We start from the raw sequence: 25633 nt of genomic DNA, 5'->3' as shown, positions 1-25633 counted from the left end.
GCATATTATCAAAAAATCAAAAAAAAAATTTTTTTTTTGCTACAAAGAGGCCTCTCTATCTTTGGACACGTCTTCCTTACTAAAACAGAAGGTATCTCTCGATTGATTTATCCATCGCAATGTTTATATGTTTCCAATAAAGTAATCAATAATATAAATCAAATTAATTTCAATTACATTTGGAGAAACAAGCAACATTATATTAGGAAGAATGATATAGTGAAGTCATTTGAAGAAGGAGGTTTGAATGCAATTGATTTTGAAGCAATGGATGGTTCCATCAAACTAAAATGGTTGCTATCTTTCACAACAAATTTAAACAGTATTTGGTTTTATTTCTCCAAAGTAATTTTCGAGAAGCTTGGTGGCATTGAATTTCTTATAAAGTGTGACTTTGAAATCTCCAAATTACCAATGAAACTATCAAATTTTCACAAACAGGTCCTCTAGTACTGGAAAATGATATATAAGCATAATTTTTCTCCACATACAAATTCGATTTGGAACAACAGATGTGTATTGATAAAAAGAAAAAATTCGACAGTTTTACACCTGTTAGGCAATGACAGAAATTTGTTATCATATTACAAATTCATAGATAAATATGCCATATTATGTACTGAAAGTAAATTCATTAAAGTTGTGAAAGCCATTCCCCCAGCAATGATTCAGATGGACCCATTCTTCCCGTATAATTAGTGAACCATCCTTGATAATTGATGATTGCCAATTTAAAGGAAAGACAGGTAATAATAAATCTTTAAAGACAATTCTCACCAAACAAATTTTCCCTTCTCAACCAAAAAGAAAATATATGTTTAGTTTTTGACTTGATATCTCTCCTTTCCAATTCCACCCAAATTAAAAGGAAATCAACTCAAAATCTTAAATGTCATATATCCTTCCAATGATTATCTTCACAAGAAATTCAACATAGATACGAACACATGCACCTTCTGCAATAATGATATTGAAACAGCAGAGCATCTTTTTTATTCATGTGAAAGTTCCAGATCTTTTGGGGATGATTTTCAGTAAGGGATAACCTCTAAAAATATTAACTGCCCTTTTCTAACTTTTCAAGTAATTAGATTTGGTCTTCAAGTATAAAATAAAAAAGAAATTTAATTTGGAATTAATAACCTAATTATATTTGCAAAATTTTCATTCACAAATGTTGCTTCTTGAAAATTACTCCAATTTTTGTTGGCTTTAAAAATGAAGTCCTGCTGTGGAAGGCTTCATTAGAAAGGTGCAACTTAAAGCTCATGCCTTACTTGAGTTTTTGATGCAGCTTTTCGATTGATGTAACAAGATTGTATATATGTATCTTTATGTATTATGTCACCTTACTGTACATGTATGTTGCTTCGAGCTTATTCCTCATCTATACTGTTCTTTGTATGTTTTTTGTTTGTTTTTGACTACTGCTTTGTTCTTATTCACTTATACTTGTACATGTTAATTTGTGGAACTGTCAAATAAGTGGTGTATTGTTATATTGTTTGCTAATACAAAAAAACAACAACAAAAATAAACGAAGGCTAGAAGGCTGTCCAATTTCACAGCCGCTCACTTCCGGCCTACCTGGCCTTAGAATGACCCTTCCTCCGTGGACCAGGTAAGTCGGATCCTTCGAAGCATGCTACCCCTGAATGTGGACACAGCATGAACTTGGTCTGTCACTGTTGACGTATCACAAGGCAACGAGAACACAAGCACACACAAGATTAACAGCATTCGACGCGATAAAGTGCTTTTACTGTGAAGGGTCACAGCGAGGAGACTTCCGGTGGAATCGAAAGTCAGTTTTCTTTGTGCGCCATCTTCTGCAGAGTAACGGGGAGTTGTGTGGTGAATTCAGCTGTCGGTGGTTCAGTGAGGATCAGCTGTAACGGGACTGTTAACGAGGATGAAGCTGCTGATGATGATCGTGCTCCTGTTACTCGGTAAGAAACACACACACACACACACACACACACACAGAGGTGTGTGGCTTCGTACGGAGTGTGTAGCGGGTCAGTAAAACCGTCCTCTGCTACGTTCATTATTCTATCATCTGTCATGGAGGTCGTTGAAGTTGTGAAACTCGTCCTCCCGCTGGTTTTGTCACACACACACCGATCGTGTGTGTATTTAAACGTGTGTATTGTACAGACAGCAGGAAACCGTGAGTGTGAAGGCTAACAGGCAGGACACGCCCTGTGTGGACTCGAGCATGGGCCTGCGGCGCTCTGTGAGCCTCCTGCTCCACCCACTGACTCTGGCTGCACTCTGGATCCAGTGTTCACTGTTATACTGAGCAGCGCGCGCGTGTGTGTAAATGGCCTGTATTTATATAGCGCTTTACATATCCAGTCATCCACCCATTCACGCACACATTCACACACTGGTGATGGCAGCTAGTGATGGGCAGATGAAGCCTCATGAAGCACTGAAGCTTTTCATCCAATTGGTTCACCCCAACGCGAAGCTTCATGAAGCTTCATTTGCTCTAGCAGGACACCTACTGGACGTAAAAATAATAGCTGGCATGAATTTGAAGAGTGTGGCATTTTGCACACAGCCTGTAAATGTCAACAACAAAAGGAGTGTGTAAAACATGTATATTGTAGTGATGGCAGTATACTGTGTATATTTATGCTGGCAGTATGGGAAATGATTATTTGGAAATGCCTAAAATGGAAATGATCATTTACTGTGAGGTGAGGTGTGGTTGGGGTGTGGACAGTAGTTGTGCTTTTGTAACGTTGAGGTATGGACAGCTACACACTGAGGCTTTGAGCCTCAGTCCTGCCCACATTTCATTCTCTAAAAACTAAATTTTCACTGCTTTTATGACCTTTTTAGTGGGGAGAACATAGCTGGGATTTAATGATTTAACAAATCTTTTGAATCCTTTGTCCTCCACAATGCTAAATAGCTGGGAGTCCTCAATCACCATGGTAACCAGGTCTTCATCTATTTGAGATTGTTCTCCTGAGGAAAGACAATAAAGACAAAGCACAAATATAAATATCACATACGTAACTTATTACAGTTGTATAATATTGTTATATCATTTAGTAACATTACTGCATCCTATATTATCATTGCATTTGATGGCTCACCTGGTCTTGCTCCACAATCGGTGTCCCCCTTATTCTCATGCAAAGCTCTGTAGTGCCTAAGCATGGATGAGGTGTTGTTGTTATATCCCAGCTCCCTGGCACATAGCAAACACTTCACCTTGTACAAAAGTACAGACAAACATAAGTTTTATTGCACCATCAGTATCATGGAAATACATCTTCTGTAGAAATTTACATACCTTGTTGGGATGAATAAGATCAAAATGTTCCCACACAGGGGAGGACATCCTCCTCTTCTTAGCTGGCTCCATTCTCTCCTGACTTTCTCTCCTCACTCTCATAAACCTCCAAACTGTCTCCAAACTCTCACTAACCGCAACTCTCCATCAAACACCCACATTTTGAATGAAGTCTGAGGGGTTTATATCGCTGTCATAGCTCGCGGCAAAGTTCGAACCACTTCATGAACCAGTCACGTGGTACAGCCGGGCAGCGAGGCTTCGGACGTCATCATTTTCAGCTCCTCCCATAAATGAAGCAAGCCTCGATACGCGCATCGCAGAAACGCCCCCTCCATTACTCGACACACGCTCCGAAGCCTCGATACAGAACGTCACATCACTAATGGCAGCTACATTGTAGCCACAGCAACCCTGGGGCGCACTGTGTGTGTGTGTGTGTGTGTGTGTGTGTGTGTGTGTGTGTGTACATGTCTGTACTTATAGATATCTAATACTTACTTAGGAATAGTAGTGGCAGAATAGTTAAATTTATATCTTGCATATTTCCAACCATATCCATAATCACATACTGTGTATGCTACCGTTGTATATAGTGTATTATATTACTTATTTTTCATTGTTTGTACTTATTTTGTATTTTTTGTACTCAGTCCCTGAGCTGAGGTAACGCACAAATTTCCCCACTGTGGGATCAATAAAGTCTTATCCTATCTTATATGAGTACTACATGTAAATACTACATATATGTAGTACTGATGCTGAAGAGCATAAAATCATTCAGTTAGTAAAATACATTTTTATCTTTTGTCACAGCCTGAGTCACTTCCAGCTGATGTTATTCATAGCAGCATGCCCACACACGCTCACAGACGCAAGTTGAGGTCTATACCTTCAGCTCATCCTTGACTCCTCCCCCCAGAGAGAGAGAGCGTTACAAGCTTGTTTTTCACTTTACAGTCACATGAAGATATACCTTCCAAGGCCTCCCCCCGAGAGGCCCCCTTACCACTCCCCAAGGTAAAATAGGGGTCTCTCCTTCTCCAGTCTAATTGTGCCTGGATGTGCCCGTCTACATCCAACTTACAATACCTAACTGTGTGTGTGTGTTGAATAAATCATAATACATATACATATATGATGTTATCTTTTCTGTCCATCCATCCATCCAGTCGCTTCCGCTTATCCTTTTCAGGGTCATAGGGGGCGCTGGAGCCTATCCCAGCCGTTATAGGGCGAGAGGCGGGGTACACCCTGGACGGGTTGCTAGTCTGTCACAGGGCTAACGCACAGGGACAGACAACCATTCACACTCACATACACACTTATGGGCAATTTAGATTAACCAATTAACCTATCCCCACAAGCTGCATGTCTTTGGACGGTGGGAGGAAGCCGGAGTACCCGGAGGGAACCCACGCAAACACGGGGAGAACATGCAAACTCCACACAGAAAGACCCCGGCCTGATGGTGGAATTGAACTCAGGACCTTCTTGCTGTGCGGCAACAGTGCTAACCACCGTGCTGCCAAAAGCACTTTTCTATCTAATAAAACAAAAATAAAAAATCCTAATAACAAAATAATACCTCTATATGTATACTATTGTCAAAACACATGACCACAACACTGAGGTGGGTTTCCATTACAAGCAAACTCAGTGTGCTTAACACAAAAAGAACATAAAAACCTGTTTAGGTGTCCACAGGCAGTGAAAACAGTAAAACAAAATAGATCATTAATCAGTGGAATAATCAATAGATTATTAAAATACTAGATAGCTGCAGTATGCAGGTGTGCTGTCAGTGTTTTTGTGTGACAAGTGCGAGCTGTGTGGGCTGAATAATAATAATAATGGATTGGATTTATAAAGCGCTTTACGATACCACTATTCATTCACTCTCACATTCACACACTGGTGGAGGCAGCTACAGTTGTAGCCACAGCTGCCCTGGGGCAGACTGACAGAAGCCAGGCTGCCATATCGCACCATCGGCCCTTCTGGCCAACACCAGTAGGCAAGTAGGGTAAAGTGTCTTGCCCAAGGACACAACGACCAGGACAGAGAGCCCGGGGATCGAACCGGCGACCTTCCGGTGCTGCAGGTGCTGGCAGTGTTTGCCTCATATATCACTGCAGCACTGCTGTGTGTTCAACAAAGCATCAAAACAAAAAATGAGTGGAATTATTCAAATTACTCGATGATTGCAGCTCTACATGTGATTGTTAAGACGCCCATCATGGACTGTTGCTATGTCAACGATGGGTTTACTTCCTGCCGATCCACACGTCTTTGCATCAATGTAAAGTCATTCCTCTTCATCATCATCATCATCGTGCTACATTCGGCTCTGAGGAGAAAGACATAAATACAAACGTCACACAGGATTAGATCAGCAGAGCTGATTCAGCCTCATCACTGAGAACCCACGATTCATGATAATTAATGGCTGACTGCAGACAGACAGACTTCATCCACCTGACCTGAGTGTGTCATGAGTGACCCTCACAGCAAGCTTCTCTCAGCTGTTTCCTCTGTGATGCTTTGAGGGCAGAGCAGGTTACTAGACTGTGGATTAATAACTGTTTGAGGGAGGAGCACGGTGTCTGTTGTGTGTGCATAATCTTCCTTTGCTGCACATGTGTGCTTGTGTTGTGTTGGTGATCTGAGCTGGATGGAGACACTGATGAGCTGGACAGGTTCACTGTGACAGACCTGAGCTGATGGTTCCTGTCAGCAGAGGGTCTCAGATCTGATGCTGGACACATGGATCAGCTTTAAAGTTGAACTTTTAATGTCGATCTGTGTTTGGATCATAAATCAGCAGACACAAAACATCATAGAGGACATCACTGTGTGTGTGTGTGTGTGTGTGTGTGTGTGTGTGTGTGTGTGTGTGTGTGAGAGAGAGAGAGAAAGATCTCACCTGTTTCATGTTTCTGTCCTCAGACTCCCAGCATGCCCTAGGTGTGGAGGTGTATGAGGGGGAGGAGTCTGTCCTGCTGCCCTGTCAGGTATCAGCTGATGTTTCCAGGAGCTCCACATCAGCAGTGTGGGACCGTGATGAGTTCAAGAACCCAACGGTTCACCTGCGTCTGAAGAGCAGTGACGATCTTAGTGATCAGAATTATCTTTACCACGGTCGAACATCAATGAGAGTCGACGCTCTGCAGACTGGAGACCTCAGCCTCACTCTGAGGAAGCCCACAGTCTCTGACAGTGGAACCTACACCTGCACCGCCCTCAAGGATGGACAAGCTCAGAGACAGCCTGGAGTAGTACATCTGAAGGTCACAGGTCAGTGGACAGAGGTCAGATTGATGTGAGTTCATACAAACATGTTGATGATGTTCATGTCTCCTGTGTTTGTGTTACAGAACCTCCTCCTCCTCCTCCAGTCTGGCCCAAAGTCCTCGCAGCTGTGCTGGGTACTCTGATCATCCCGGCTGCTGTCATTGGTCTGTTTGTGTGCTGTGCATCTAAAAGGAAGAAGGAGAGAGAAGGTGTGTGTATTTTTTATAATGTGTGTGTGTGTTTGTGTAAGACTCAGTAACAGAGAGATCACTCTGACTGATGTCTGTGACCTTTGACCTCCACACATGAATCCAGCAGCTCCTCACAGATCAGTGAAACCAGCTGCTGATGTTTCCGACACGTCTGTAACATCTGGATGCACCAAATGCATACATAGTGCATTTGGTGCATCTCAGTCATCCAGGTAAGTAAATCCCCAACATGTGGATTCTGTTCATCTGGACGTTTTCAGTGGGAGGAGCATTTTATCATCATCAGGTGATGATGACTGCAGGTTTCCCCAACCTTATTTATTTATTTATTTGTTTCACACATGGTTTTTATGTTTAAGTTGTTTGTTGCTGGTTTTTAGTTTGGTTTTTCTCTGTTTGAGAGCTGACACAGTCTCAGTGGAGATGGGGTTTGGGGGGGTAGCAGGAGGAGAGAAGCTGCAGAGAGTAAGACTACAACTCATTGACATCTGTGCAACAAAGCGTTATTATCAGACTCACACTTATACTTCCTGACTTTGAGCTGAGAACATAGACACTACGTACCTTTGTAATGCCAGGTAACAGGCAGTGAGTTCACCAAACACCACCAACAGTATGTACAATAATATATATCATAACATACGTGAGGTCAACATATATTACAGTGTTTCACATTTAAATACAAGGATACTGATGTCTGTGCATGTTTTGCTTTTTTTCTCTCAGTTCCTCAGTCAGAGGAGGTGGAGGAAGGACAGCAGAAGTCTGTCCTGCTGTCCTTTAAAACCACAGCTAACCTTCCTCGGGACGTCACAGTGCAGTGGACACGCTCAGACTCCAACAACAAGATGGTCCACGTGTATGAGAGTGGAAACAATCAGCCAGATAAACGGGACCCGGGTTACAGAGGTCGCACAGAGATGAATGAAGATCCACTGAGAACTGGAGACCTGAGTCTGACCCTGAAAGACACCCTCCTCACTGACCGTGGAGTCTACACCTGCACCGTCTACAACAAGGATGGAAAGAAACTGCTACAGAAAGTAGTGATACTCAGAGTCAAAGGTGAGTGTAACAGCTGTTTGTCCACAGCCAAAATCCAGCATGAAAACAACAGGAGTGAAGAGCTGCAGGTTACACATGATGGAGGATTACACTCACATCTGTCTCTACACGCTCTCCTTTCAGCTCCGCTGGTACAGGAGGTGGAGTGGAGACAGGGGGACAAGTCTGTCCTGCTGCCCTTTAATCCCACAGCTGACCTTCCTCAGGACGCCACAGTGGTGTGGAGACTTACTGTATTCAAACACACGATGGTCCACGTGTATGAGCGTGGAAAAGATCAGCCAGACAAACAGGACCCGGGTTACAGAGGTCGCACAAAGATGAATGAAGATCCACTGAGAACTAAAGACCTGAGTCTGACCCTGAAAGACCCCCAACTCACTGACAGTGAAGACTACACCTGCACCGTCTACAACAAGGGTGGAGACAAGCTGCTACAGAAAGTAGTGCTACTCAGAGTCACAGGTGAGTTTAACATGTGGAAGGTTGGTCATGTGTATAGCCCAATGACTGTAGAAAACATAGACGACGCGACAGCTCCCCAAAAATGAAGCCAAAACGTCTCTATCGCCCCCTGGTGTCTGGCTGCAGCTCCTGTGCAGAGCTGAATATTATAGATGTGCAAACAACAGCATGTTTTCAGTCTCTTGCCACATCTGTAAAGACAGTAACACCAAATAAAAAAAAAGCTTTCACTTAAGTAACTCAGTAATCAGTAAGTAGTAATTAAATGAGAAAAGCCTGTTATTTATACATATAAACTAACTATGGCCATGTGGCAGATTAAGTTAGAATTATGTAATTTTTCCACTGATGACTTTGTTGGCACTGACTTTTATTTTTACTAAGATTGATAAAGTTAAAGACAAAAAACAGAAGGATTAATCACCCCTGTAACTGTGTCACTATATATCAGCATTAACAGGACCTCAGTTTGTATCTCAGACCTGCACAGCTTCCGTTTTAAACACCTGATGTATGAAGAGCACGTTTGAGTTTCTCTAACACAATTAAATAAAACCTGATGAAGGTCAAAGGTCGTCACTTGTATGTTGAACTACAAACTTCTGACCTGGAATTCTTTCACTGTTCTTTGTCAATAGTGTGCTATTTATCAAAGTAATTGAGAATCATTCATACCAGAGTAACCAGAGAGGATCATATATATTTTAGCCTCCTAAGACCCAAACTCTTTCAGCGCATGCATTTTTCATTTCTCTTTGCTATTTGGGCTGATTGGGACCTGATGAATGTAAAAACAAAGAATTACACGTTTTGTTTTTTTTACCTGATGTTTGTTTCTAAGAAAAATGAGATCCACACATGAGGACATTCGTTTTACATTTTGGTAGAACAGTGGCAGCAGAATGTCCTCGTAAGTGGATATCAGGCAAAACCTTATATTTTGGTTTAGACAACCCAAAATGTCATGTCCACATGTGTGGAAACCAGGTCCTAGGAGGTTAAATATATAACTTTCTACAGGACTGAATATAATATCTATGTAAAAGTCCGGAGCCTCTGGGGAGTATCCGAGTATTTATAACATTACACAAACCAAAGGTCTCCATCACAGTGTTGATGAAATGCTGGGTTTATCCATCTCCTGGGGCGGGCTTACGGAGGAGTGCTGAAGATTTCCCTGTGAGGGAGCTGCTGGTGAAGATCATGAGTCCTGCTTGATCAATGCCATGAGCTTCAGTGTTCCTGGTGTTTCTTAAATGAAGCGTCTCTCAGTGGGTCAACAGAACATCTGGCACAGGACAGCTGTGATGAAAGAAAAGAAAGAAGTTTCTCCAAACCTCTGGACCCAGAAACCCAGCTTGGTCCTGATGGTCTCCCTCACTAGTTTCTCTCCAGGGTGGATGTAGCTGTTGATATAATATGGACTCTATTATTAAATGAAAAGAACAAATTACACATGTATGAAACCTTCTGCTGCTGTTTTTATTTAAAGTTTCCATGTTAGCAGGCTGTAGAAGGGCTCTGTGAGTGTAATGGATCCAAAGCTGTTTAAATCTTCATGTCTGTCTGTTTGTCTGTGTTCAGAGAGTCTGCCAGACATTATGCCGGTGCCAGAAGGAGAGGAGTCTGTCCTGCTGCCCTTTAAGACCACAGCTGACCTTCCTCGGGACGTCACAGTGCAGTGGACACGCTCAGACTCCAACAACAAGATGGTCCATGTGTATGAGAGTGGAAACAATCAGCCAGACAAACAGGACCAGGTTTACAGAGGTCGCACAGAGATGAATGAAGATCCACTGAGCACTAAAGACCTCAGTCTGACCCTGAAAGACCTCCACCTCACTGACAGTGGAGTCTACACCTGCACCGTCTACAACAAGGATGGAGACATGCTGCTACAGAAATCAGTGACTGTCAGAGTCACAGGTGAGTGTAACAGCTGTTTGTCCACAGTGACTGAAAACAGGATGAAGAGCTGCTGGTTACACAGCAGAGGAGACGATGGAGGATCAACCTCACTCATGTCTGTCTCTTTGTTTTTTGCTTTTTTTTTTCTCAGTTCCTCACACAGAGGTCGTGGGGCTGACACAGGAGAAAGAGTCTGTCGATCTTCCCTTTAAAACCACAGCTGACCTTCCTCACGACGTCACAGTGGAGTGGACTGACCCCAAACACAGGATGGTCCACGTGTATGAGAGTGGAAAAGATCAGCCAGACAAACAGGACCAGGGTTACAGAGGTCGCACAGAGATGAAGAAAGATCCACTGAGAACTGGAGACCTGAGTCTGACCCTGAAATATCCCATCGTCATGGACAGTGCAGTCTACACCTGCACCGTCTACAAGAAGGATGGACTCAAGCTGCTACAGAAATCAGTGACTCTCATTGTCAGAGGTGAGTGTAACAGCTGTTTGTCCACAGTGTGAATCACAGATGTGTAAACCTGTGAGTGTGTCCAGCTGTTTGTGCAGCCTCACACATCAACACAACAGTTCAGCTCAGAGTCAGAGAAACGCTGAGAACAGCTGGTTACACAGCAGAGGACAGGATGGACCATCAACCTCACTCATGTCTGTCTGTGTTCATGTTCTGCTCTCAGCTCCATGGATGGTGATAGTGGAGGTGACACAAAGGGAGGAGTCTGTGCAGCTGCGCTTTCAAATCCCACCTGACCTTCTTCAGGACGTCACAGTGGAGTGGAAACACTCAGACTCCAACATGAAGGTCCACGTGTATGAGAGTGGAAACAATCAGCCTGTCGAACAGGACGAGGTTTACAGAGGTCGCACAGAGATGAATGAAGATCCACTGAGAACTGGAGACCTCAGTCTGACCCTGAAAAAGCCCCGCTTTACTGACAGTGGAGTCTACACCTGCACCGTCTACAACAAGCATGGAAAGAAACTGCTAGAGGATTCAGCAATACTTAGAGTCAGAGGTGAGTGAAGTCATCACAGGTCACAGAGAACCCAAACTGTTCATTTCTAAAGACTAATCAATAAATGATGAGGTCGTCCTAAATGTTTGAAGTGTGGATCTGTGTTTGTGTCCAACAGCAGACAGCTCAGTGTTTCCTTCACCTTCATCATAAACTGATATCAATACCTGATCAAATACTAACAGATAATAACGGTAATAGTAAAACCTGATGGAAAAAAAGCATTTTCACTTATTGTATGACTTATATGTCCCGTTAATGCAGAGATTTTCATTTGAGCTAACTCATCTATTGTTGAAGTAATAAGTGAAAGTCAGATTTGACTTTGTTCTGTGTGTGGAGTGTACCTGCAAACCACAGTCAGGCTCACTGAGTGTATGAAACTCAGACATAACTGTGGCTCATGTTGAGTCTCTTATTAGAGTACCAGGGTTAGCATCCTGCTAACAGGAAGTGTTTCATTCACAGACCCAGGACACGCTGGAGATTATATCTCTCGGCTGGTGTTCCCCTGCACAAGTGGGAGGAGATGGCTGGGGAGAGGGAGGTCTCGCCATTGTCAGACACTGACAAGCTGGGACGTGTCACATGATCATAAAGTGACCTCCCAGCCCATTGTTCCTTCACTGGGCTGCTTTCAGTCATTATGCAAATGTCCTGTTTATAAGGTTGAAACCTGCAGTCAGCTGAGACTGAAGACGTCACCTGATGATGACGAAACGTTTCTCTCACTGAAAACGTCCTGATGAACAGAATCAACTTTTGGAGATGATTGACAAGTCATTAGCCAATGAGAAAGCAGATAAAATGCTGCATATCCTCCTCTTTGAAACATGTTATAAGATAAATTTTCTTAATATTGTCTTTAATCTGAGCCAGGATGAGTGAGTCAGCAGTAAAGTGTGCAGAGGTCAAAGGTCAGGAAGCTGTTTCCCTACAGACTCCTATAGGACCAGAGTCTGAGTACATCCTCAGCTGTCTCCGTCAGGTGGTGTTCATGTTTTATACTGTCTGTGATCAGAGCTGACCCTCTCTCCTCTCCTCTGCAGTCACCCTGATGGACACCATGGCTGAGATGCTTCCACATCCTCGGCCTCACAAGCACAGGAGAGTACAGTCTGACCTGGGACACAGGTATGTTCATCCTGTCTAACACTGGTGGACTGTGTCCAAATATGTCCATGTGAGATTACAGGATGAGACAATATTAAGATTATTGTGGTGGAGGTGCCCGTTCACCTTCAGCTGCTCCACCTCTGTCACATTTAAATAGGACACATGGTCCTGTGGACACATGAACTGAGCTGCTCTGTCTGTCCTCTGTGTCCTCAGGAACAGGAACCATGAAGACGTTCCTCTGGTGGGAGTTCAGTCAGCTTGATGGGTCATAGTGGAGGAGGAGGAGCTGGTGATGTGTGTGTATATACAGGATAAAGTATTTAGTGTGTATTCAGATGAAGATGCAGCTTTGCTTTGGCCTTCCTCTGCTAACAGCTAACAGCTAACTAACCTCAGCCAGATGTTCTGCAGCTGTTTGTCTAACATTAGAAGTTTATAAAGATGATGACCCCGAGCGTGTTTCTGCTGTGCTGATGGATCTCCACGGAGCGTCCTGACTCTGTGTCACATGTTAGCTTTATGGGGGTCAAAGGTCAAAGCTGCTGACTGTCAGGAAGCTTCAGACAAACATGATGAAACACCCCCTCTGACCTCAGAGCTCCCTGAGGCCACACCCACACGTCCTGTCAGTGCCTGTGATTGACAGCTGCCTCCATCAGTGTCATATGTATCCATATAATCCCCCTGAGGTCACTGATGTTGGTGCTGTATGAACCAGATTAAATGTTTTTACATATTAACGTCTCCGTGTCTCTGTCTCATATACAGTATTTAATCATTTGCCTTTTTTAATATTTATATATTAACAGTAGATATAAAGACAGACTGATGGAGAACAGTTGCCGTGGCAACTGATCGTGGCTCAAAGAGCTGGCAGTTCGCCTTGTAACCGGAAGGTCGCCGGTTCAAGCCCCGGCTCGGACAGTCTCGGTCGTTGTGTCCTTGGGCAAGACACTTCACCCTACTTGCCTACTGGTGGTGGTCAGAGGGGCCGATGGCGCGATATGGCAGCCTCACTTCTGTCAGTCTGCCCCAGGGCAGCTGTGGCTACACCTGTAGCTGCCTCCACCAGTGTGTGAATGTGAGAGTGAATGAATAGTGGCATTGTAAAGCGCTTTGAGTGCCTTGAAAAGCGCTATATAAATCCACTCCATTATTGCCTTAGACTGCATCTCATCCACCCAGACTTCAGTGGAGAAACACCACCCTGTAGTAAAGTGGAGTCTCCACTCTTCAGTTTCTGCAGACTACGCCAGAATAGAATAAAGTAGAATTTACTGGGACTGTAATGAGTAAAGGTGTGGTGCTGGTTAGAAACCACAAACATGTCAGTAATCAAACACTGTGCTGTTGTGTTGCAGCTGCACACACACACTCATGTTGGTGCTTTGTGTTCACTGCTGTTGGGTCAAAGCTGTGTTTAGACCAGGCTGTCCAGGTCTGATGGAGCTGCCTGTTCAAACAGTGAATGACCCGGTGTGGAGGGCCCTTCATCATGTTCTGAGGGAGCTGTGGGGGTCTTCCAGTGTGGGCAGAGGCAGCCATCGTGGTGTTTTCATTATTCCAGGGGAGGGTGGTGTCAAGAGTTGATGAAACTGGAGATACGGGGTTTAATGATGGTGGAGGAATTCAGTGGGACAGACACTGGCTGAAGATTCCATCCACCCGGCCTGGGACACCGTCAGGAGCAGCAGCCTTTCTCAGGTCGACTGCCCACATTGACCTCATGTACTGTGAGGATGGAGCTTGTGAGGTGAGTGGGGTGTGGTGCAGCACAGTGACTGATAGATAAAAACCATCTCAGTGATTCCAGCAGACGTTACATGAGGACACAGGCTGTGTGACCGCACGCTTCGGAGTATGCATTTTGAGAACTATTACGTCACAGCGACGCGACAACAGCTGTCCCAATCCAAAGTGTACTCCAAATGCGCCGTCAATTTCCCCAAATTTGAAATGTGGTCGCCACTACCCGATCCCTTTTTTTTGGAAAGCTGGTCTTTGGTCCACCATTCCTGGGACATTTGAGACTTCCCTGGTGATGGCACAGGCTCCTCGACACGCAAACAGCTGCAGGAGAGAGAAATCATGTAAATGTATTTTCTCGGGTGTAAATCACCCAGCGATAGCGTTCTAGGGTTAAAGTCAGTTTTCAGTACCAGGACAGCGGCTGTGACTTTACCTGGATAAATCAGCATGGTAACTTTTGCTGAAGCTTTAAGTGCTGAGGGAGTACATTAATGTTAAAGCTGTTGTTAAACAAAGCCCAGCTCTAACGTTACCATAGTGTAAACTGAGTATCACACTGTCACAGGTATTTGTCCGTTTTCAGAGAACTTTTTTTGACCTTGAGGGTCTTAAAGGCGCCTATAAATAAAATGTCTTATTATTATCATTAAAATGTATAAAAGTTCTTGTTGTTGATTCTAATCTTCTGATCTCTGAAATTCACATTTCTTTCTTTTATTTTTTTTTGTTTCCCTACCAGAAACTGACACTATAACCCCGCATGCGTAAATCTTACGTCACTTCCTCCCTTTGCCAATTTGCCAATTGATGGTTTTCAGGGTTTTTATCGTTAACTTGGTTTCCCTGGGTCTTTTCCCGTGTTATAGTCGTGTGTTTTATTTAGTAAGAAATATTTACGCGTTACCATAGCGACCATAGAGCATTAAGGGAGCAGACAGGTGCATCCAAAGAACATTTTATTTTCCCTTATTTGATTTGTGGACCTAACTGTATGAACTGGACTTGATTTGGCTTTTTGGTCTATCACAGCAAGCAGGTCTGTATTTCTATCCAGGTTGACATGGAACAAGATTTTAAACTGTTGTTTGTTAAAGCCTCACAGACAGAGCTGCGGCTACAACTGTAGCTGCCTCCACCAGTGTGAATGTGAGAGTGAATGAATAGTGGAATTGAAAAGCGCCATATAAATCCAATCCATTGCTATTATTAGTTTATCAGTGAAGTCAAAATCATATCAACTGTAAACACACAGTTCATGACCTGTGGATTTATAAATGTGAATATTCCTCTTAAAACAAGTGGGAAAAGTCCACACATGCTTCACTCAGGTACAAGTACACATGCTTGAGTTGAAATACTCTGGTGAGAGCAGCAACAAGCAGCTCTTAGAAGGATGTTTCTATCAAAGCTGAGTGAACCTGGTGCTGTATGAATATAATAGTTCAATAATATATTTGTACTAGTTCCTGTTCATGTTTGTGTCTCATCTCTACGTCTTCATATCAATCATGTGTGATAAACACTGATACAAACTAAACAGCTGTATTTATGTGTTGTTGTTCCTCCATTTGTGTTAAAATGAGTTTAATAACTAAATACATAACTTATCAAACTAAACCCACACATGTAAACGTATAAACAGTGTGGGTCAGGAACACGCAGCACCTTCATGAGGCTGAGCACACACAGGACTGACAACCTTTACAATTAATTCATCATTTATTTCAAGCACATTTGTACATAATCAATGATTAATGAGCAAACAGCAGCAGCCAGTAAAGATGGAAATATGGATAATATGAAGCTCGATGTTTGGATCCTGCCTTCAATACAAGAAACAAACTGTAGATAAAGATGAATCATCAGAGGCTGGACGTTTCTTTCAATGTAAAACATCATGGTTTTATTGTGACTAAAGAACATAAAAGCCTTTTAATCAGAAAGCAAAACGGTGGATTTATGGATGATAGATGGATGTTTGGGTGGATGGAGAAGTGGAAGTGGAGCTAACTTTAGCCTCTTTCCACTGACGACTCTTTTCAGTTCCTTTGTTTCCAGAGGTCCTGCAGCAGCTTTATATCATCTTCTGTTTGATCCAGTTCAAGACTCTGCAAGTTCAGAGATGTCACAGTGTTTAACTGTTTGTGTCTCTATGATTAAAGTCTGAGGTTATCACACACGTGTTGGATTGTGGGTTCAGTCCTGGCTGAAGTTTTTTGCTTTTCACTGATTTTGAGGACCCAGAGTTCAGCAGTTGTTGAAAGTTCGGAGGTCAGACTGGCTGCAGAACAGCGAGCTTCATGAAGCTCAGACTGTTGGGCGTCTGTGTTTGACAACTGAGTCACATGACGTAAACAGCAGCAGCGTCTCTGAGGTTTACCATCGGTCACCTGGGGCCCGTTCTTCGTACCTCACTTACTACATCCAAGATCAAACCATCGCGCTAACTTTGAGCTCGCTATTCCGGTTCTCGGAACACACCTGTTGTTGACGATTAGTACAGCTGGATGAAGTAATGTGACATCACTGGGTGTCGTAAAAGGAGGTACGCATCGATAGTAGAAACATTGATCGGCAACCCTCTGATTGGTCGGCGAAAATGTCGAAGGAGCGCGCTTGGTATTTTTCGACAGCAGAGCAAGAACTCTTGATTGAGGGATTTCAGGAGTTTCAGAGTTGAATTAAAACACAAGGGAACACTGCAAAGGCTGCAGAAGCATCGTCTTATTTGTCTGATTAGAAGAGAATATACTGGAGTTTTCTGCCCCATCTCAGCAGGAGCAGATAAACAGGGAGCCAAGGTCGTAGCTTAGGCGCCGTGTGAGAGAAAGCATGTGAATGTTTAGGCTTTTATGATAAGGTGGAGGCACCAGAGGCTATAAGAGTTTGATCAATGCTCCACCATTTTGAGATCTGATGCTGTCTGCGTACGGTGTCCATCTCCCACGCGTGTGATCATTAAAATCATCGTTTGACTCAACCCGGCCGGACCAGTGTTGTTATTGTGGTTTTTCCTCTTGTATCTATCCCCAATATTGAACTCGTAACATTTTATTTTCAGTGTGGACGTGTCCTTTAGTTTCAGATGACCGGTGTAATAATATCACTGTTGTGTTTTACACAAAGGCACAGAGACTCGTGCAGGGACATCATGCAACCCTCCCACAGAGATCCGGTCAGTGTGAGGCTGAGTGGTTGTCTGTACCTCTGTGGCTGCACTCGTTACTTACCCACCATGCACCACTCCTCTCAGTCAGGGACTGTAACCCATCTCCATCCCTGGGCAGGCTGTGATCAGCTGACCTCTCTGTAAGAGCCAAAGTCAATGTTTATGTTTTGTTTATTTGTTATGGTGGCACAGGTGTATAGCTTTACCTGCGTCTCACGTGATGGCATGTGGGTGTGGTCACAGGCTATTTACCTGATGTCGGTGTTCGCAGCAGGTGTGTTGGGTGAGTGGTTCGTGGGCAAACTTTTCTGTTGACCGTCATTTTTTGGCACACCAGTTAATCCATGCGCTAGTTGTAAATTGATTCAAAGCACAAAAGTTTGTTTTGTTTTGTCCTTAAAATAAATGTGCAAAGTACAAGTACGACTCATTATGGATTATTGGAGGCGCGTCACAGGGACACAACCAACTCAGCCGGCCGCAGCTTTATTTACGGATGAAAGTCGCAACGCTCTCTTTGGCTGCACACAGCTGGATTCATCCAGGTGTGAGCAGATGTCTTGTGATCTTCTAGGCTGAACTGCTGTAATTCATTATATGATGACCTCTGACAGAGCCACCCATTACTCTGTGACTCACAGCTTCCTGGTTCTGACCCATGTGACTGAGTGGACCAATCAGTGGCCGTCAGCGTGTGAACCCTCAGAGGATTCGTTAAAGCTGAAACATTCACTCAGATATGAGTTCTTAAAGATGTTATAAAGAGTCAAACATCAGCTCTGAGAGCAGAAATCAGTGGAGACATTCTGAGGTCCCTGAGCGTGCTCGTGGGTGGAGATCACACATCTGCTTCCTGACAATTTGACTTTGTTATAGGAGGACTGCTGTGTGTGTGTGTGTGTGTGTGTGTGTGTGTGTGTGTGTGTGTGTGTGTGTGTGTGTGTGTGGCAAAGTGTTTCTGCCCAGTGTCCCAGGAGCAGTGTTCCCTGTAATGTTTCATGCATCTGAGCGAACACACAAACTCCCTGAGCGGCCCTTGGACCACTGTGAGCAACAGCAGACGTGTGCACTGTGGTCACACCAGCATCCAATCCATCCAAGTTACATGTTTATTAAAGTAATCAAATTACAGCATTTATGTTAGACTACTTCTAATTAACTGCTTCAGCCCACTTACAATGAAAATTAAATAAAATCTTGTTCATGACCTGTGCAGCATGTTAACACTATTGGGAGGAAAAATAACTTGAACTTTCTACCTGCAGGCCTGATGTGTCACTGCTGTAACACCTGTAACACTCAGCAGTCGCCTCATTGTTCTGACACACACAACAACACTACTGACTACACTACACACTAACTACACACTAACTACACACTAACTACACACTAACTACAAACTAACTACACACTAACTACACAAGATTTGCGCTAAACGTCTCGAATCTCTCACATCTCAAACACGCCGTCACTCCTAAAACTTCCCCCTCCCTAAACAACTAAAGGCCATGTTGCCTTATCATTTTTTGATTGGTCCACGAGGTACATTTTTCCACCAATAGGAAAGGCTGGTTTTTTTGGTGTTGTTTTAGCTCACAGGCTTTTGAGTGTTTTCCTTATAAAACGCAGTTTCTATATAAAGTATAAACAACGACAGTATTCAGGAAGAAAACCAAACATTGCAGATATTTTATCATAACTCTGGTTTTACGTGGTCGATCAACACAATTTAAAAACTGGTATAAAGTCCACACTTTGTCCGTCAGTTGTTCATCTGTCCTGCTCACATCTCCAATGGTTGTACACGTTGTCATTAACGTGGCTTCACTCCACATCAGCCGCTTTGCTAAAACACAACTCAGGTTAGAATTTTTTTTTGTGCGCAACGCGCAGACACCATGCCAGCAGTGCGCAATTGCGCACTCGCACAGCTCAGAGGGAACATTGCCCAGGGGCATGTGGAAAAGCTGTTGAAATTAAATTAAATACTTTGTCATGATTTTCACATCCATGTGCTTTTCACAAAGACTATTAGCAGTAACAATGAAAATGACGTGCTGCCTGAACTACCCATGTGTTAATGCAGTGGTTCCCAACCCCCGGGCCACGGACCGGGCCGTGAGAGTTGAGGCTCAGTGTGAAATTTATGGTTTTCAGAGTTTTTATCGTTAACTCGGTTTCCCTGGGTCTTTTTCGGTGTTATAGTCGTGTGTCTTATTTTGAAAGAAATGTTTACACGTTACCATAGCAACCACAGAGCATTTTAAGGGTGCAGACAGATGCAGCTAACCAACATTTTGATTTCCCTTATTTGATTTATGGACCTAACTGTATGAACTGGACTTGATTTGGCTTTAATGCTGCTCCTCTTCATCATTTCTGTGTTGCATTTCCATCATTCTGCTGCTGGATTCACTGCAGGCTTTAACAAACACTCCTTTGGGTCCAGGCCCAGCCACGTGTTTGTAAGCTGCTGTGCTCTTCACAAATAAAGCCTGAAACAGCTCAGACTGTTAGAACCAGCACTGAGCCCTGTTACAGTTATAGTGTTAGAGCAACGGCTGCAGCCTACAGCATTTAAACTAGCTGACAGTAAACACATCAGTCCAGATGTTACCACATTACTTTGTGATGCTGAGAGTTAAAACAACTGAGACAGGTTGATTAAAGCTCCATTCCTTCCTCTGATCATTCCTTTTATCACGGCCTCTGCTCTGACTGGAGATCACACTGATTTCAGTTCATTTAATATGTGAGTGCCCACAGTCGTTCTCTACTGGACATAGATGATGACCAAGGACCAGGCTCACCTCATCCCAGCCTCTAACACAGTGTGCTGAGTCTGTGCTATGAATATGTTGCAGTGAGTACAATGTAAGCATCCACTGCACTTACAGTACCTACACCCAGTTACATGTGTGGTGAAGATACAGAGAATGAAATGTAATTATTAATGAAATAACCATCCATCCATTCTCAGTGCTTCCATATTAATAAATGACACATGATGGAAAACAGAACCTGAAATTGTTCAGTTTAGTACTTTTGTCTGTATGCACTGTGCTTATAAAGGCCCTGACTGCTGTGACACATACAGCAGTAGATATATACATGATGTGGAAATCATTTTCACAGAGACCAGAAAGTCATTAAATCACTGCTGACAGTTCGGTTGATGTTCAGTCGATGACAGCACCTGGTGTTGCATAGCTCCTGGAATGGCTAACTGAAGCTGGTCCTGATCCCAGGACCAGAGGGGACCGGCCCCATCCAACTACAGAAGAGCCCACTGAACAGTAAGAACAAGATCCAGGCTACCAACACCTACGCCCTGCCTGTGATCAGGTACCCTGCTGGGATAACAAGCTGGCCAAAGGAGGAGGTAGAAGCCACTGGTGTCAAGACCAGGAATGCATGGAGGGTTTCACCCCAAGTCCAGCACCCTGAGGCTGTACGCTAAGGAGAAGGAAGGGGGCCGGGGACTGGTGAGTGTCAGCACCACAGTCCAGGATGAGACAACGAACATCCACAAGTACATCATGAAGATGGCCCCAACTGACCGAGTGCTCAGTGAATACCTCAGGCAGCAGAAACCCAAGAAAGAGGAGGGAGACGAGGAACCATCATGGAAGGACAGGCCCCTGCACGGTATGTACCACCGGCAGATAGAGGAGGTGGCTGATATCCAGAAATCCTACCAGTGGCTGGACAAAGCTGGACTGAAAGACAGCACAGAGGCACTAATCATGGCAGCACAAGAACAAGCTCTGAGTACAAGATCCATAGAGGCTGGGGTCTATCACACCAAGACTGTATTTATATCCAGGCTGACATGGAACAGCCAGTAGTTCAGGGTTCAACACTCAGGAAAGTGTGAGACCTTCCACACTGACAGAAGATGCTGCACATGATTAAACTGTTGTTTGTTAAAGCCTCACAGATCTGAGAGCAGAGCTCAGTGGGTGCACGAGCCTTTATACATGAAGCGTTTCAGGTTCATTTAAATCAGTGTTTCTGTTTCCAGCAGAGCAAACATGATCCAGCTGTTTCACATGGATCTGTGTGGATGCAGCAGCACCTGACTCTGTACATCAGGTGGGTCACATGACACCTGGACATTCACAGCATCGTCCCTCAACGGAGGGACCGAGTGTTTCTTTCTGCTTTAGAAAGCTGCTCTCTGTCCAGGAGCTGTTGTCACAGTACAAAAACAGGAAGTCACATGCTCCTGCTCTGTGATTGGCTGCTTCTTATCTCAGCTTCCTGCAGAGGGTGGAGGTCTGCTACACACACCAACAGAAGTGTGACTTTCACTTCCTGTTTATTGGTGTTGTTCTTACAGCTCTCAGGCGATGCTGCAGCGCCCCCTGGTGACACAAACTCCTCCCTCTGTCTCAGAGGTCAGAGGTCAGCCTGCTGCTGAGGGTCTGCCTGTTCATGGACTTCCTGTCACAGACCCAGGTCTAAGGGTGGATGCTGGTTTCTGATTGGATGGTGCAGAAACCCAGCTTCCTCCAGCCAAGATAGAAAAATCAATATTCTAATGTTCCTGTTAAAGCAGTGAGTCTGTGGATTCATCACTCTCTGTGGGTCGGAGGCTCCAATGATCGTCTCAGCTGTTCTCACCACCTGCTGGATCTGGACTGTCTGAGGCGTCTCCATCAGAAAGTCCAGGATCAGTGTGGAGGTGTTCAGGCCCAGCAGGAAGTCTATCAGCGTCAGCAGAACCCAGTGTGAGCAGCACTTTGTGAGAGCGGGAATGGAAAGCTGAACTGATCAGTGATTGGATCAAACAGTCTCTGAGTAAGACCTGACTCTGATTCTGTGATGCTTTAATAAAACAGTGAAACATTACAGAGCAGATACTTCAGTGACACAGAGTCAGTCACAGAAACAGGATTGAAGTGATCCAGGAGTGTGAACTGTGGCTGATGAGAGAATGATTTGTTTATTATGGTTTATTCTGTGCTGCTGAGGTTAGCCTGAGAGTGCTAACAGTCTGAGCTCAGCCACAGCCTTAGAGTGTGAGCAACAATGAGCTGTAATGGAAACAGGAACAAACAGAATAAAGACAAACATCACACCTCCAAGAAAGACGAGACAGACACAGAGCTGATCTTATCGCTATGGTTACTTCTGTTTTTAATGTGGAAACAGCTCAGTCACAGCTGAGGTGTCAAACTGTCCTTCAACACGTTTCTTATCTTTAGTGTCAATAAATTCATTGTTTGCACATTTTTATCTCTGCAACTCTGAGAAGTGACCACAGAGAAAAACAGGAACAAGACGTCGTACTGTCTTAAACTGAAAGGACGAAAATAACCTGCAGCTGTCACCTCATTTAAACTGTCTTTGAACTGAGATCCAGCAATGTGGGGAGAGATGGCTGCATCCAGGGCAGGTGCCAGAAACCGCAGGAACCCAGCTGCAAATAAAATAAAAACACTATTGAGCTGACAATGTGGAAGTGTCTGCCTGTGGGCCAAGTATCACAGGCTAATTGGTCAAATCCATAATTCCTCTTTTCGGATTGAGAGAACAGACTGTGAGACTCTTCCAGGGTAAAAGGAGAAAGTAGATGAGACTAGATAAGGACGTGAGAGCAAAGCAGGAACGATAAGGCAGAGAGATGTAACTAAAGTTATATAATCAAGAGCACGACTGCACAAAGGCATCACAGCCTAGTGACTGTTTGTGATCATTTAATATTCATCGCCTTAGTTAAGTTCTGGTCATTGGTTATGATTTGTAGTGTTTAGCTGTTTCTGTTACCTCCTGTCATCTCTACGTTCTTGTATTTCCTGTTTTACTTTGACAGTCTGTATTCTGTTGTTCTTCCTGCTGGCCTCCTCATGTCTGATTAGTCTCACCTGTTCCTCTCATTGTGCTGCTTGAGTATATCTAGTGTGAGTTTCCCTCTGCTCCTGTCACTGATCATCCTCTGTGTTTCATCTGCATGTCTCCTGTTCATTGTCCCCTGAGTATCTCCCCCTGCGTTTCTTTTCCCGTGTTTCCAGGTTTTTCTTGTTTAGTTTGTCCTGTTTATGTTTTGTTCATTTCCTTCCTGCCTTGTTTAGATTCACATTCAGCCAAATAAAGGCTCACCTTTGGTTAAACATTCACCTCAGCCCTGTGTGTCTGCATTTGGGTCCGCTCTCTCTCCCCATGGTCTGCCAGCTCAGACCGTGATCGAAGGCATCTGCAGAGGATAGTGACACATGCACAGAATCCTGATTGGCCGGGAGAAGGTGACCGGGTTAGATAGCTTGACAGCTTGGATTTATCTGGCATGTGTTTGAATCCTGCTCTGAATCAGTCCTATTAGGTAATGTTCAAATATGAACATAATATGAAAGGCAGCAACAAGTTTAATGTTCAGAAACCTAAAGTCTGTATCAGCAGCAGGATGGAGCTAAAATAAATGTTGGTTTCAGTTCTATGAAGCTTTGAGTATTTTGGATCAGTAGCTGCTGTGTTTGTTGCATCATATTGCTGTAACTGTTTATATGCTTTATATATTCTGAGCTAAGTTGATCTATAGTGTTGCATCATATTCTATAAGGATGTTCTGTGTTTAAGATGCTTGTCTTTGAGATGGAATAGACATGAAATGATAGGAAATATAAATAAATATTCCTTGAATCTTTGCTGACGCTCAGGTGCTCTTAACTCTCATAAGCTGACAGGTTGTGCTGTATCCTATGATGTAGGATGCTGACAGCTACATCTGTGTGATGATGGTGTGGTGGGTATATTTACAGCTTGATATTCAGATTTCAGCCTCTGCCTTTGACCCAGAGGTGACAAAGTGTAAGCGATAAATGTTCACTCGGTATCTCCGGTTTCTTCTTTAAACACTCCGACTGAGTCCAACCATGAACCTGATCACTGATCTACACACGGTCATGTCTCCACTAAGAGTCAAAGCTGATGTTTGCAGTGGAAAACGTCTCTAAGAACATTTGTCAGCCTTGTTGTGGAAGATTTAAAATAACCTGCAGACACCTCGGTGAGCATGACTGAAGTGGGTTTAATGAACACACTGCAATGTGGAGGGAAACACTCCAAACACCAGGCTGATCTCTGAGCACCGCCCTCACATATACCCACTGTCACACAAAACACATTTCACAGCACGTCATACGTCCCTACACCTTCAGTCCAGCTCATCCTTGACCCCCTCCCACTCTAAGGAAAGCTACAGCCCTTGAACAGGATGTCTCTACAACAGGTCCACTGTGAAGGTGCAATAAACATGAGGCCCACTAGTGATAACATTCATGCTGGTGACAGGAGTGATTGCTACGACACCCTCATCAGCTTCCTCTCTATCAGCCCTGCAGTATTTTTAGCCTCTGCTTCACTTCTTCTTCTTCCTGTGGTTTCCTGCTGATGTGAGGACAGCTGTCCTTATTCTAACTGTGAGGTTGGTCTCTGTGGGCTCTGCTGTAAAGGCTCGGTCGAGTTACAACAGCCACGTGGCTCCATCTAGCTGTTTATCATAGGAAAGTAAGAGTAATGTGTTCATGTCGCACTTTCACAGATAAAAATCACAATAAAACCAGAAACATAAATAAACTATGGAACAATGAAATAAAAACATAAAAGACTAATTAATTGAACTACAGCCCGCTCCATGTGCTTCTGCATCCACTTCCAAACACTTTTTAAAACAGTATGATGGGGTGATGAGGACATCAAACTAGAAGTGAACAAACACTAGCACGCAGTAACATTACACATCTCCCAACAGGAAGACATATTTCAACGTTTTTGATCCATGTATTGATGTTTATGCTGAACAGGCGTGCTGCTTTGAAAACCACATGCAGTGTGTGACCGTGACTGGCACACTGGGACCATGAACGCCACGTCTCTGACGCTTCTTTCTTCTTCAGAAGCAACATGAGCTGCTTTGATGTACCGAAAGGACAAAGCAGGACATCTGAGCTGAGAGCAGAATGCAACGCCTCAGGTAGCTTTGTGCGTTACAGCTGTCGATACAGGCTCAGTTCAGTCAACACTCAGTGTCAGTGTGGGAACCAGTGGCTGGTTCGATGCATTGGCTCCCATGCTGTAGTTAAATAAATGACTTGGTTCACTTTATGTCTGGGCTGCATGTGTGGTTACTTGGGCAGGAGTACCTGTCCCCTGTTCTTACCTCCACCTTGTTCTTTCTGTCTTGCTTCCATGTTTCCCTTTATAAACATACACATTTATATGTCTGTCTTTATCTTGATTCCAACACTGCAAAGAGCTTTTATTGTGAAGGGCCCAGGGAGGAGAAAGTCTTTATTTGTGTGCAGAGTAA

The 25633-nt window shown here is 43.9% G+C and overlaps 1 protein-coding gene across 2 annotated transcripts; it reads left to right on the top strand.

Moving 5' to 3' along the window:
• Positions 1-1790: 1790 nt before the first annotated feature.
• On the top strand, positions 1791-13144 carry LOC146577994 (muscle M-line assembly protein unc-89-like). Of its 2 annotated transcripts, XM_085256347.1 has the most exons (10): positions 1791-1949; positions 6260-6607; positions 6688-6813; positions 7543-7881; positions 8005-8346; positions 9931-10272; positions 10406-10741; positions 10947-11285; positions 12335-12419; positions 12618-13144. In XM_085256347.1, exons 1-10 carry the CDS (start codon positions 1913-1915, stop codon positions 12664-12666), a joined length of 2343 nt encoding a protein of 780 aa, XP_085112473.1. In that variant the 5' UTR covers positions 1791-1912; the 3' UTR covers positions 12667-13144. The 2 variants fall into 2 exon arrangements, with proteins under 2 accessions (XP_085112473.1, XP_085112465.1); XM_085256339.1 differs by lacking the exons at positions 12335-12419; positions 12618-13144 and adding an exon at positions 11754-12323.
• The last annotated feature ends 12489 nt before the right edge of the window (positions 13145-25633 follow it).

The sequence above is a fragment of the Mchenga conophoros genome, linkage group LG3 (genome assembly GCF_057382185.1).
Source record: "Mchenga conophoros isolate Kocher_MC1m ecotype Shallow Benthic linkage group LG3, M_conophoros_male_GT1.1, whole genome shotgun sequence".
NCBI lineage: Eukaryota > Metazoa > Chordata > Actinopteri > Cichliformes > Cichlidae > Mchenga > Mchenga conophoros.
This window is presented reverse-complemented; position numbering and strand designations above follow the sequence as displayed.

Excerpts from the sequence above, each read along its gene's own strand:
- LOC146577994 (XM_085256339.1), top strand. The coding sequence starts at position 1,913 with ATGAAGCTGCTGATGATGATCGTGCTCCTGTTACTCG. Across the intron at positions 6,608-6,687 it reads AGTACATCTGAAGGTCACAG|AACCTCCTCCTCCTCCTCCA; the intron begins GTCAGTGGACAG and ends TTTGTGTTACAG. Across the intron at positions 6,814-7,542 it reads AAGGAAGAAGGAGAGAGAAG|TTCCTCAGTCAGAGGAGGTG; the intron begins GTGTGTGTATTT and ends TTTTTCTCTCAG.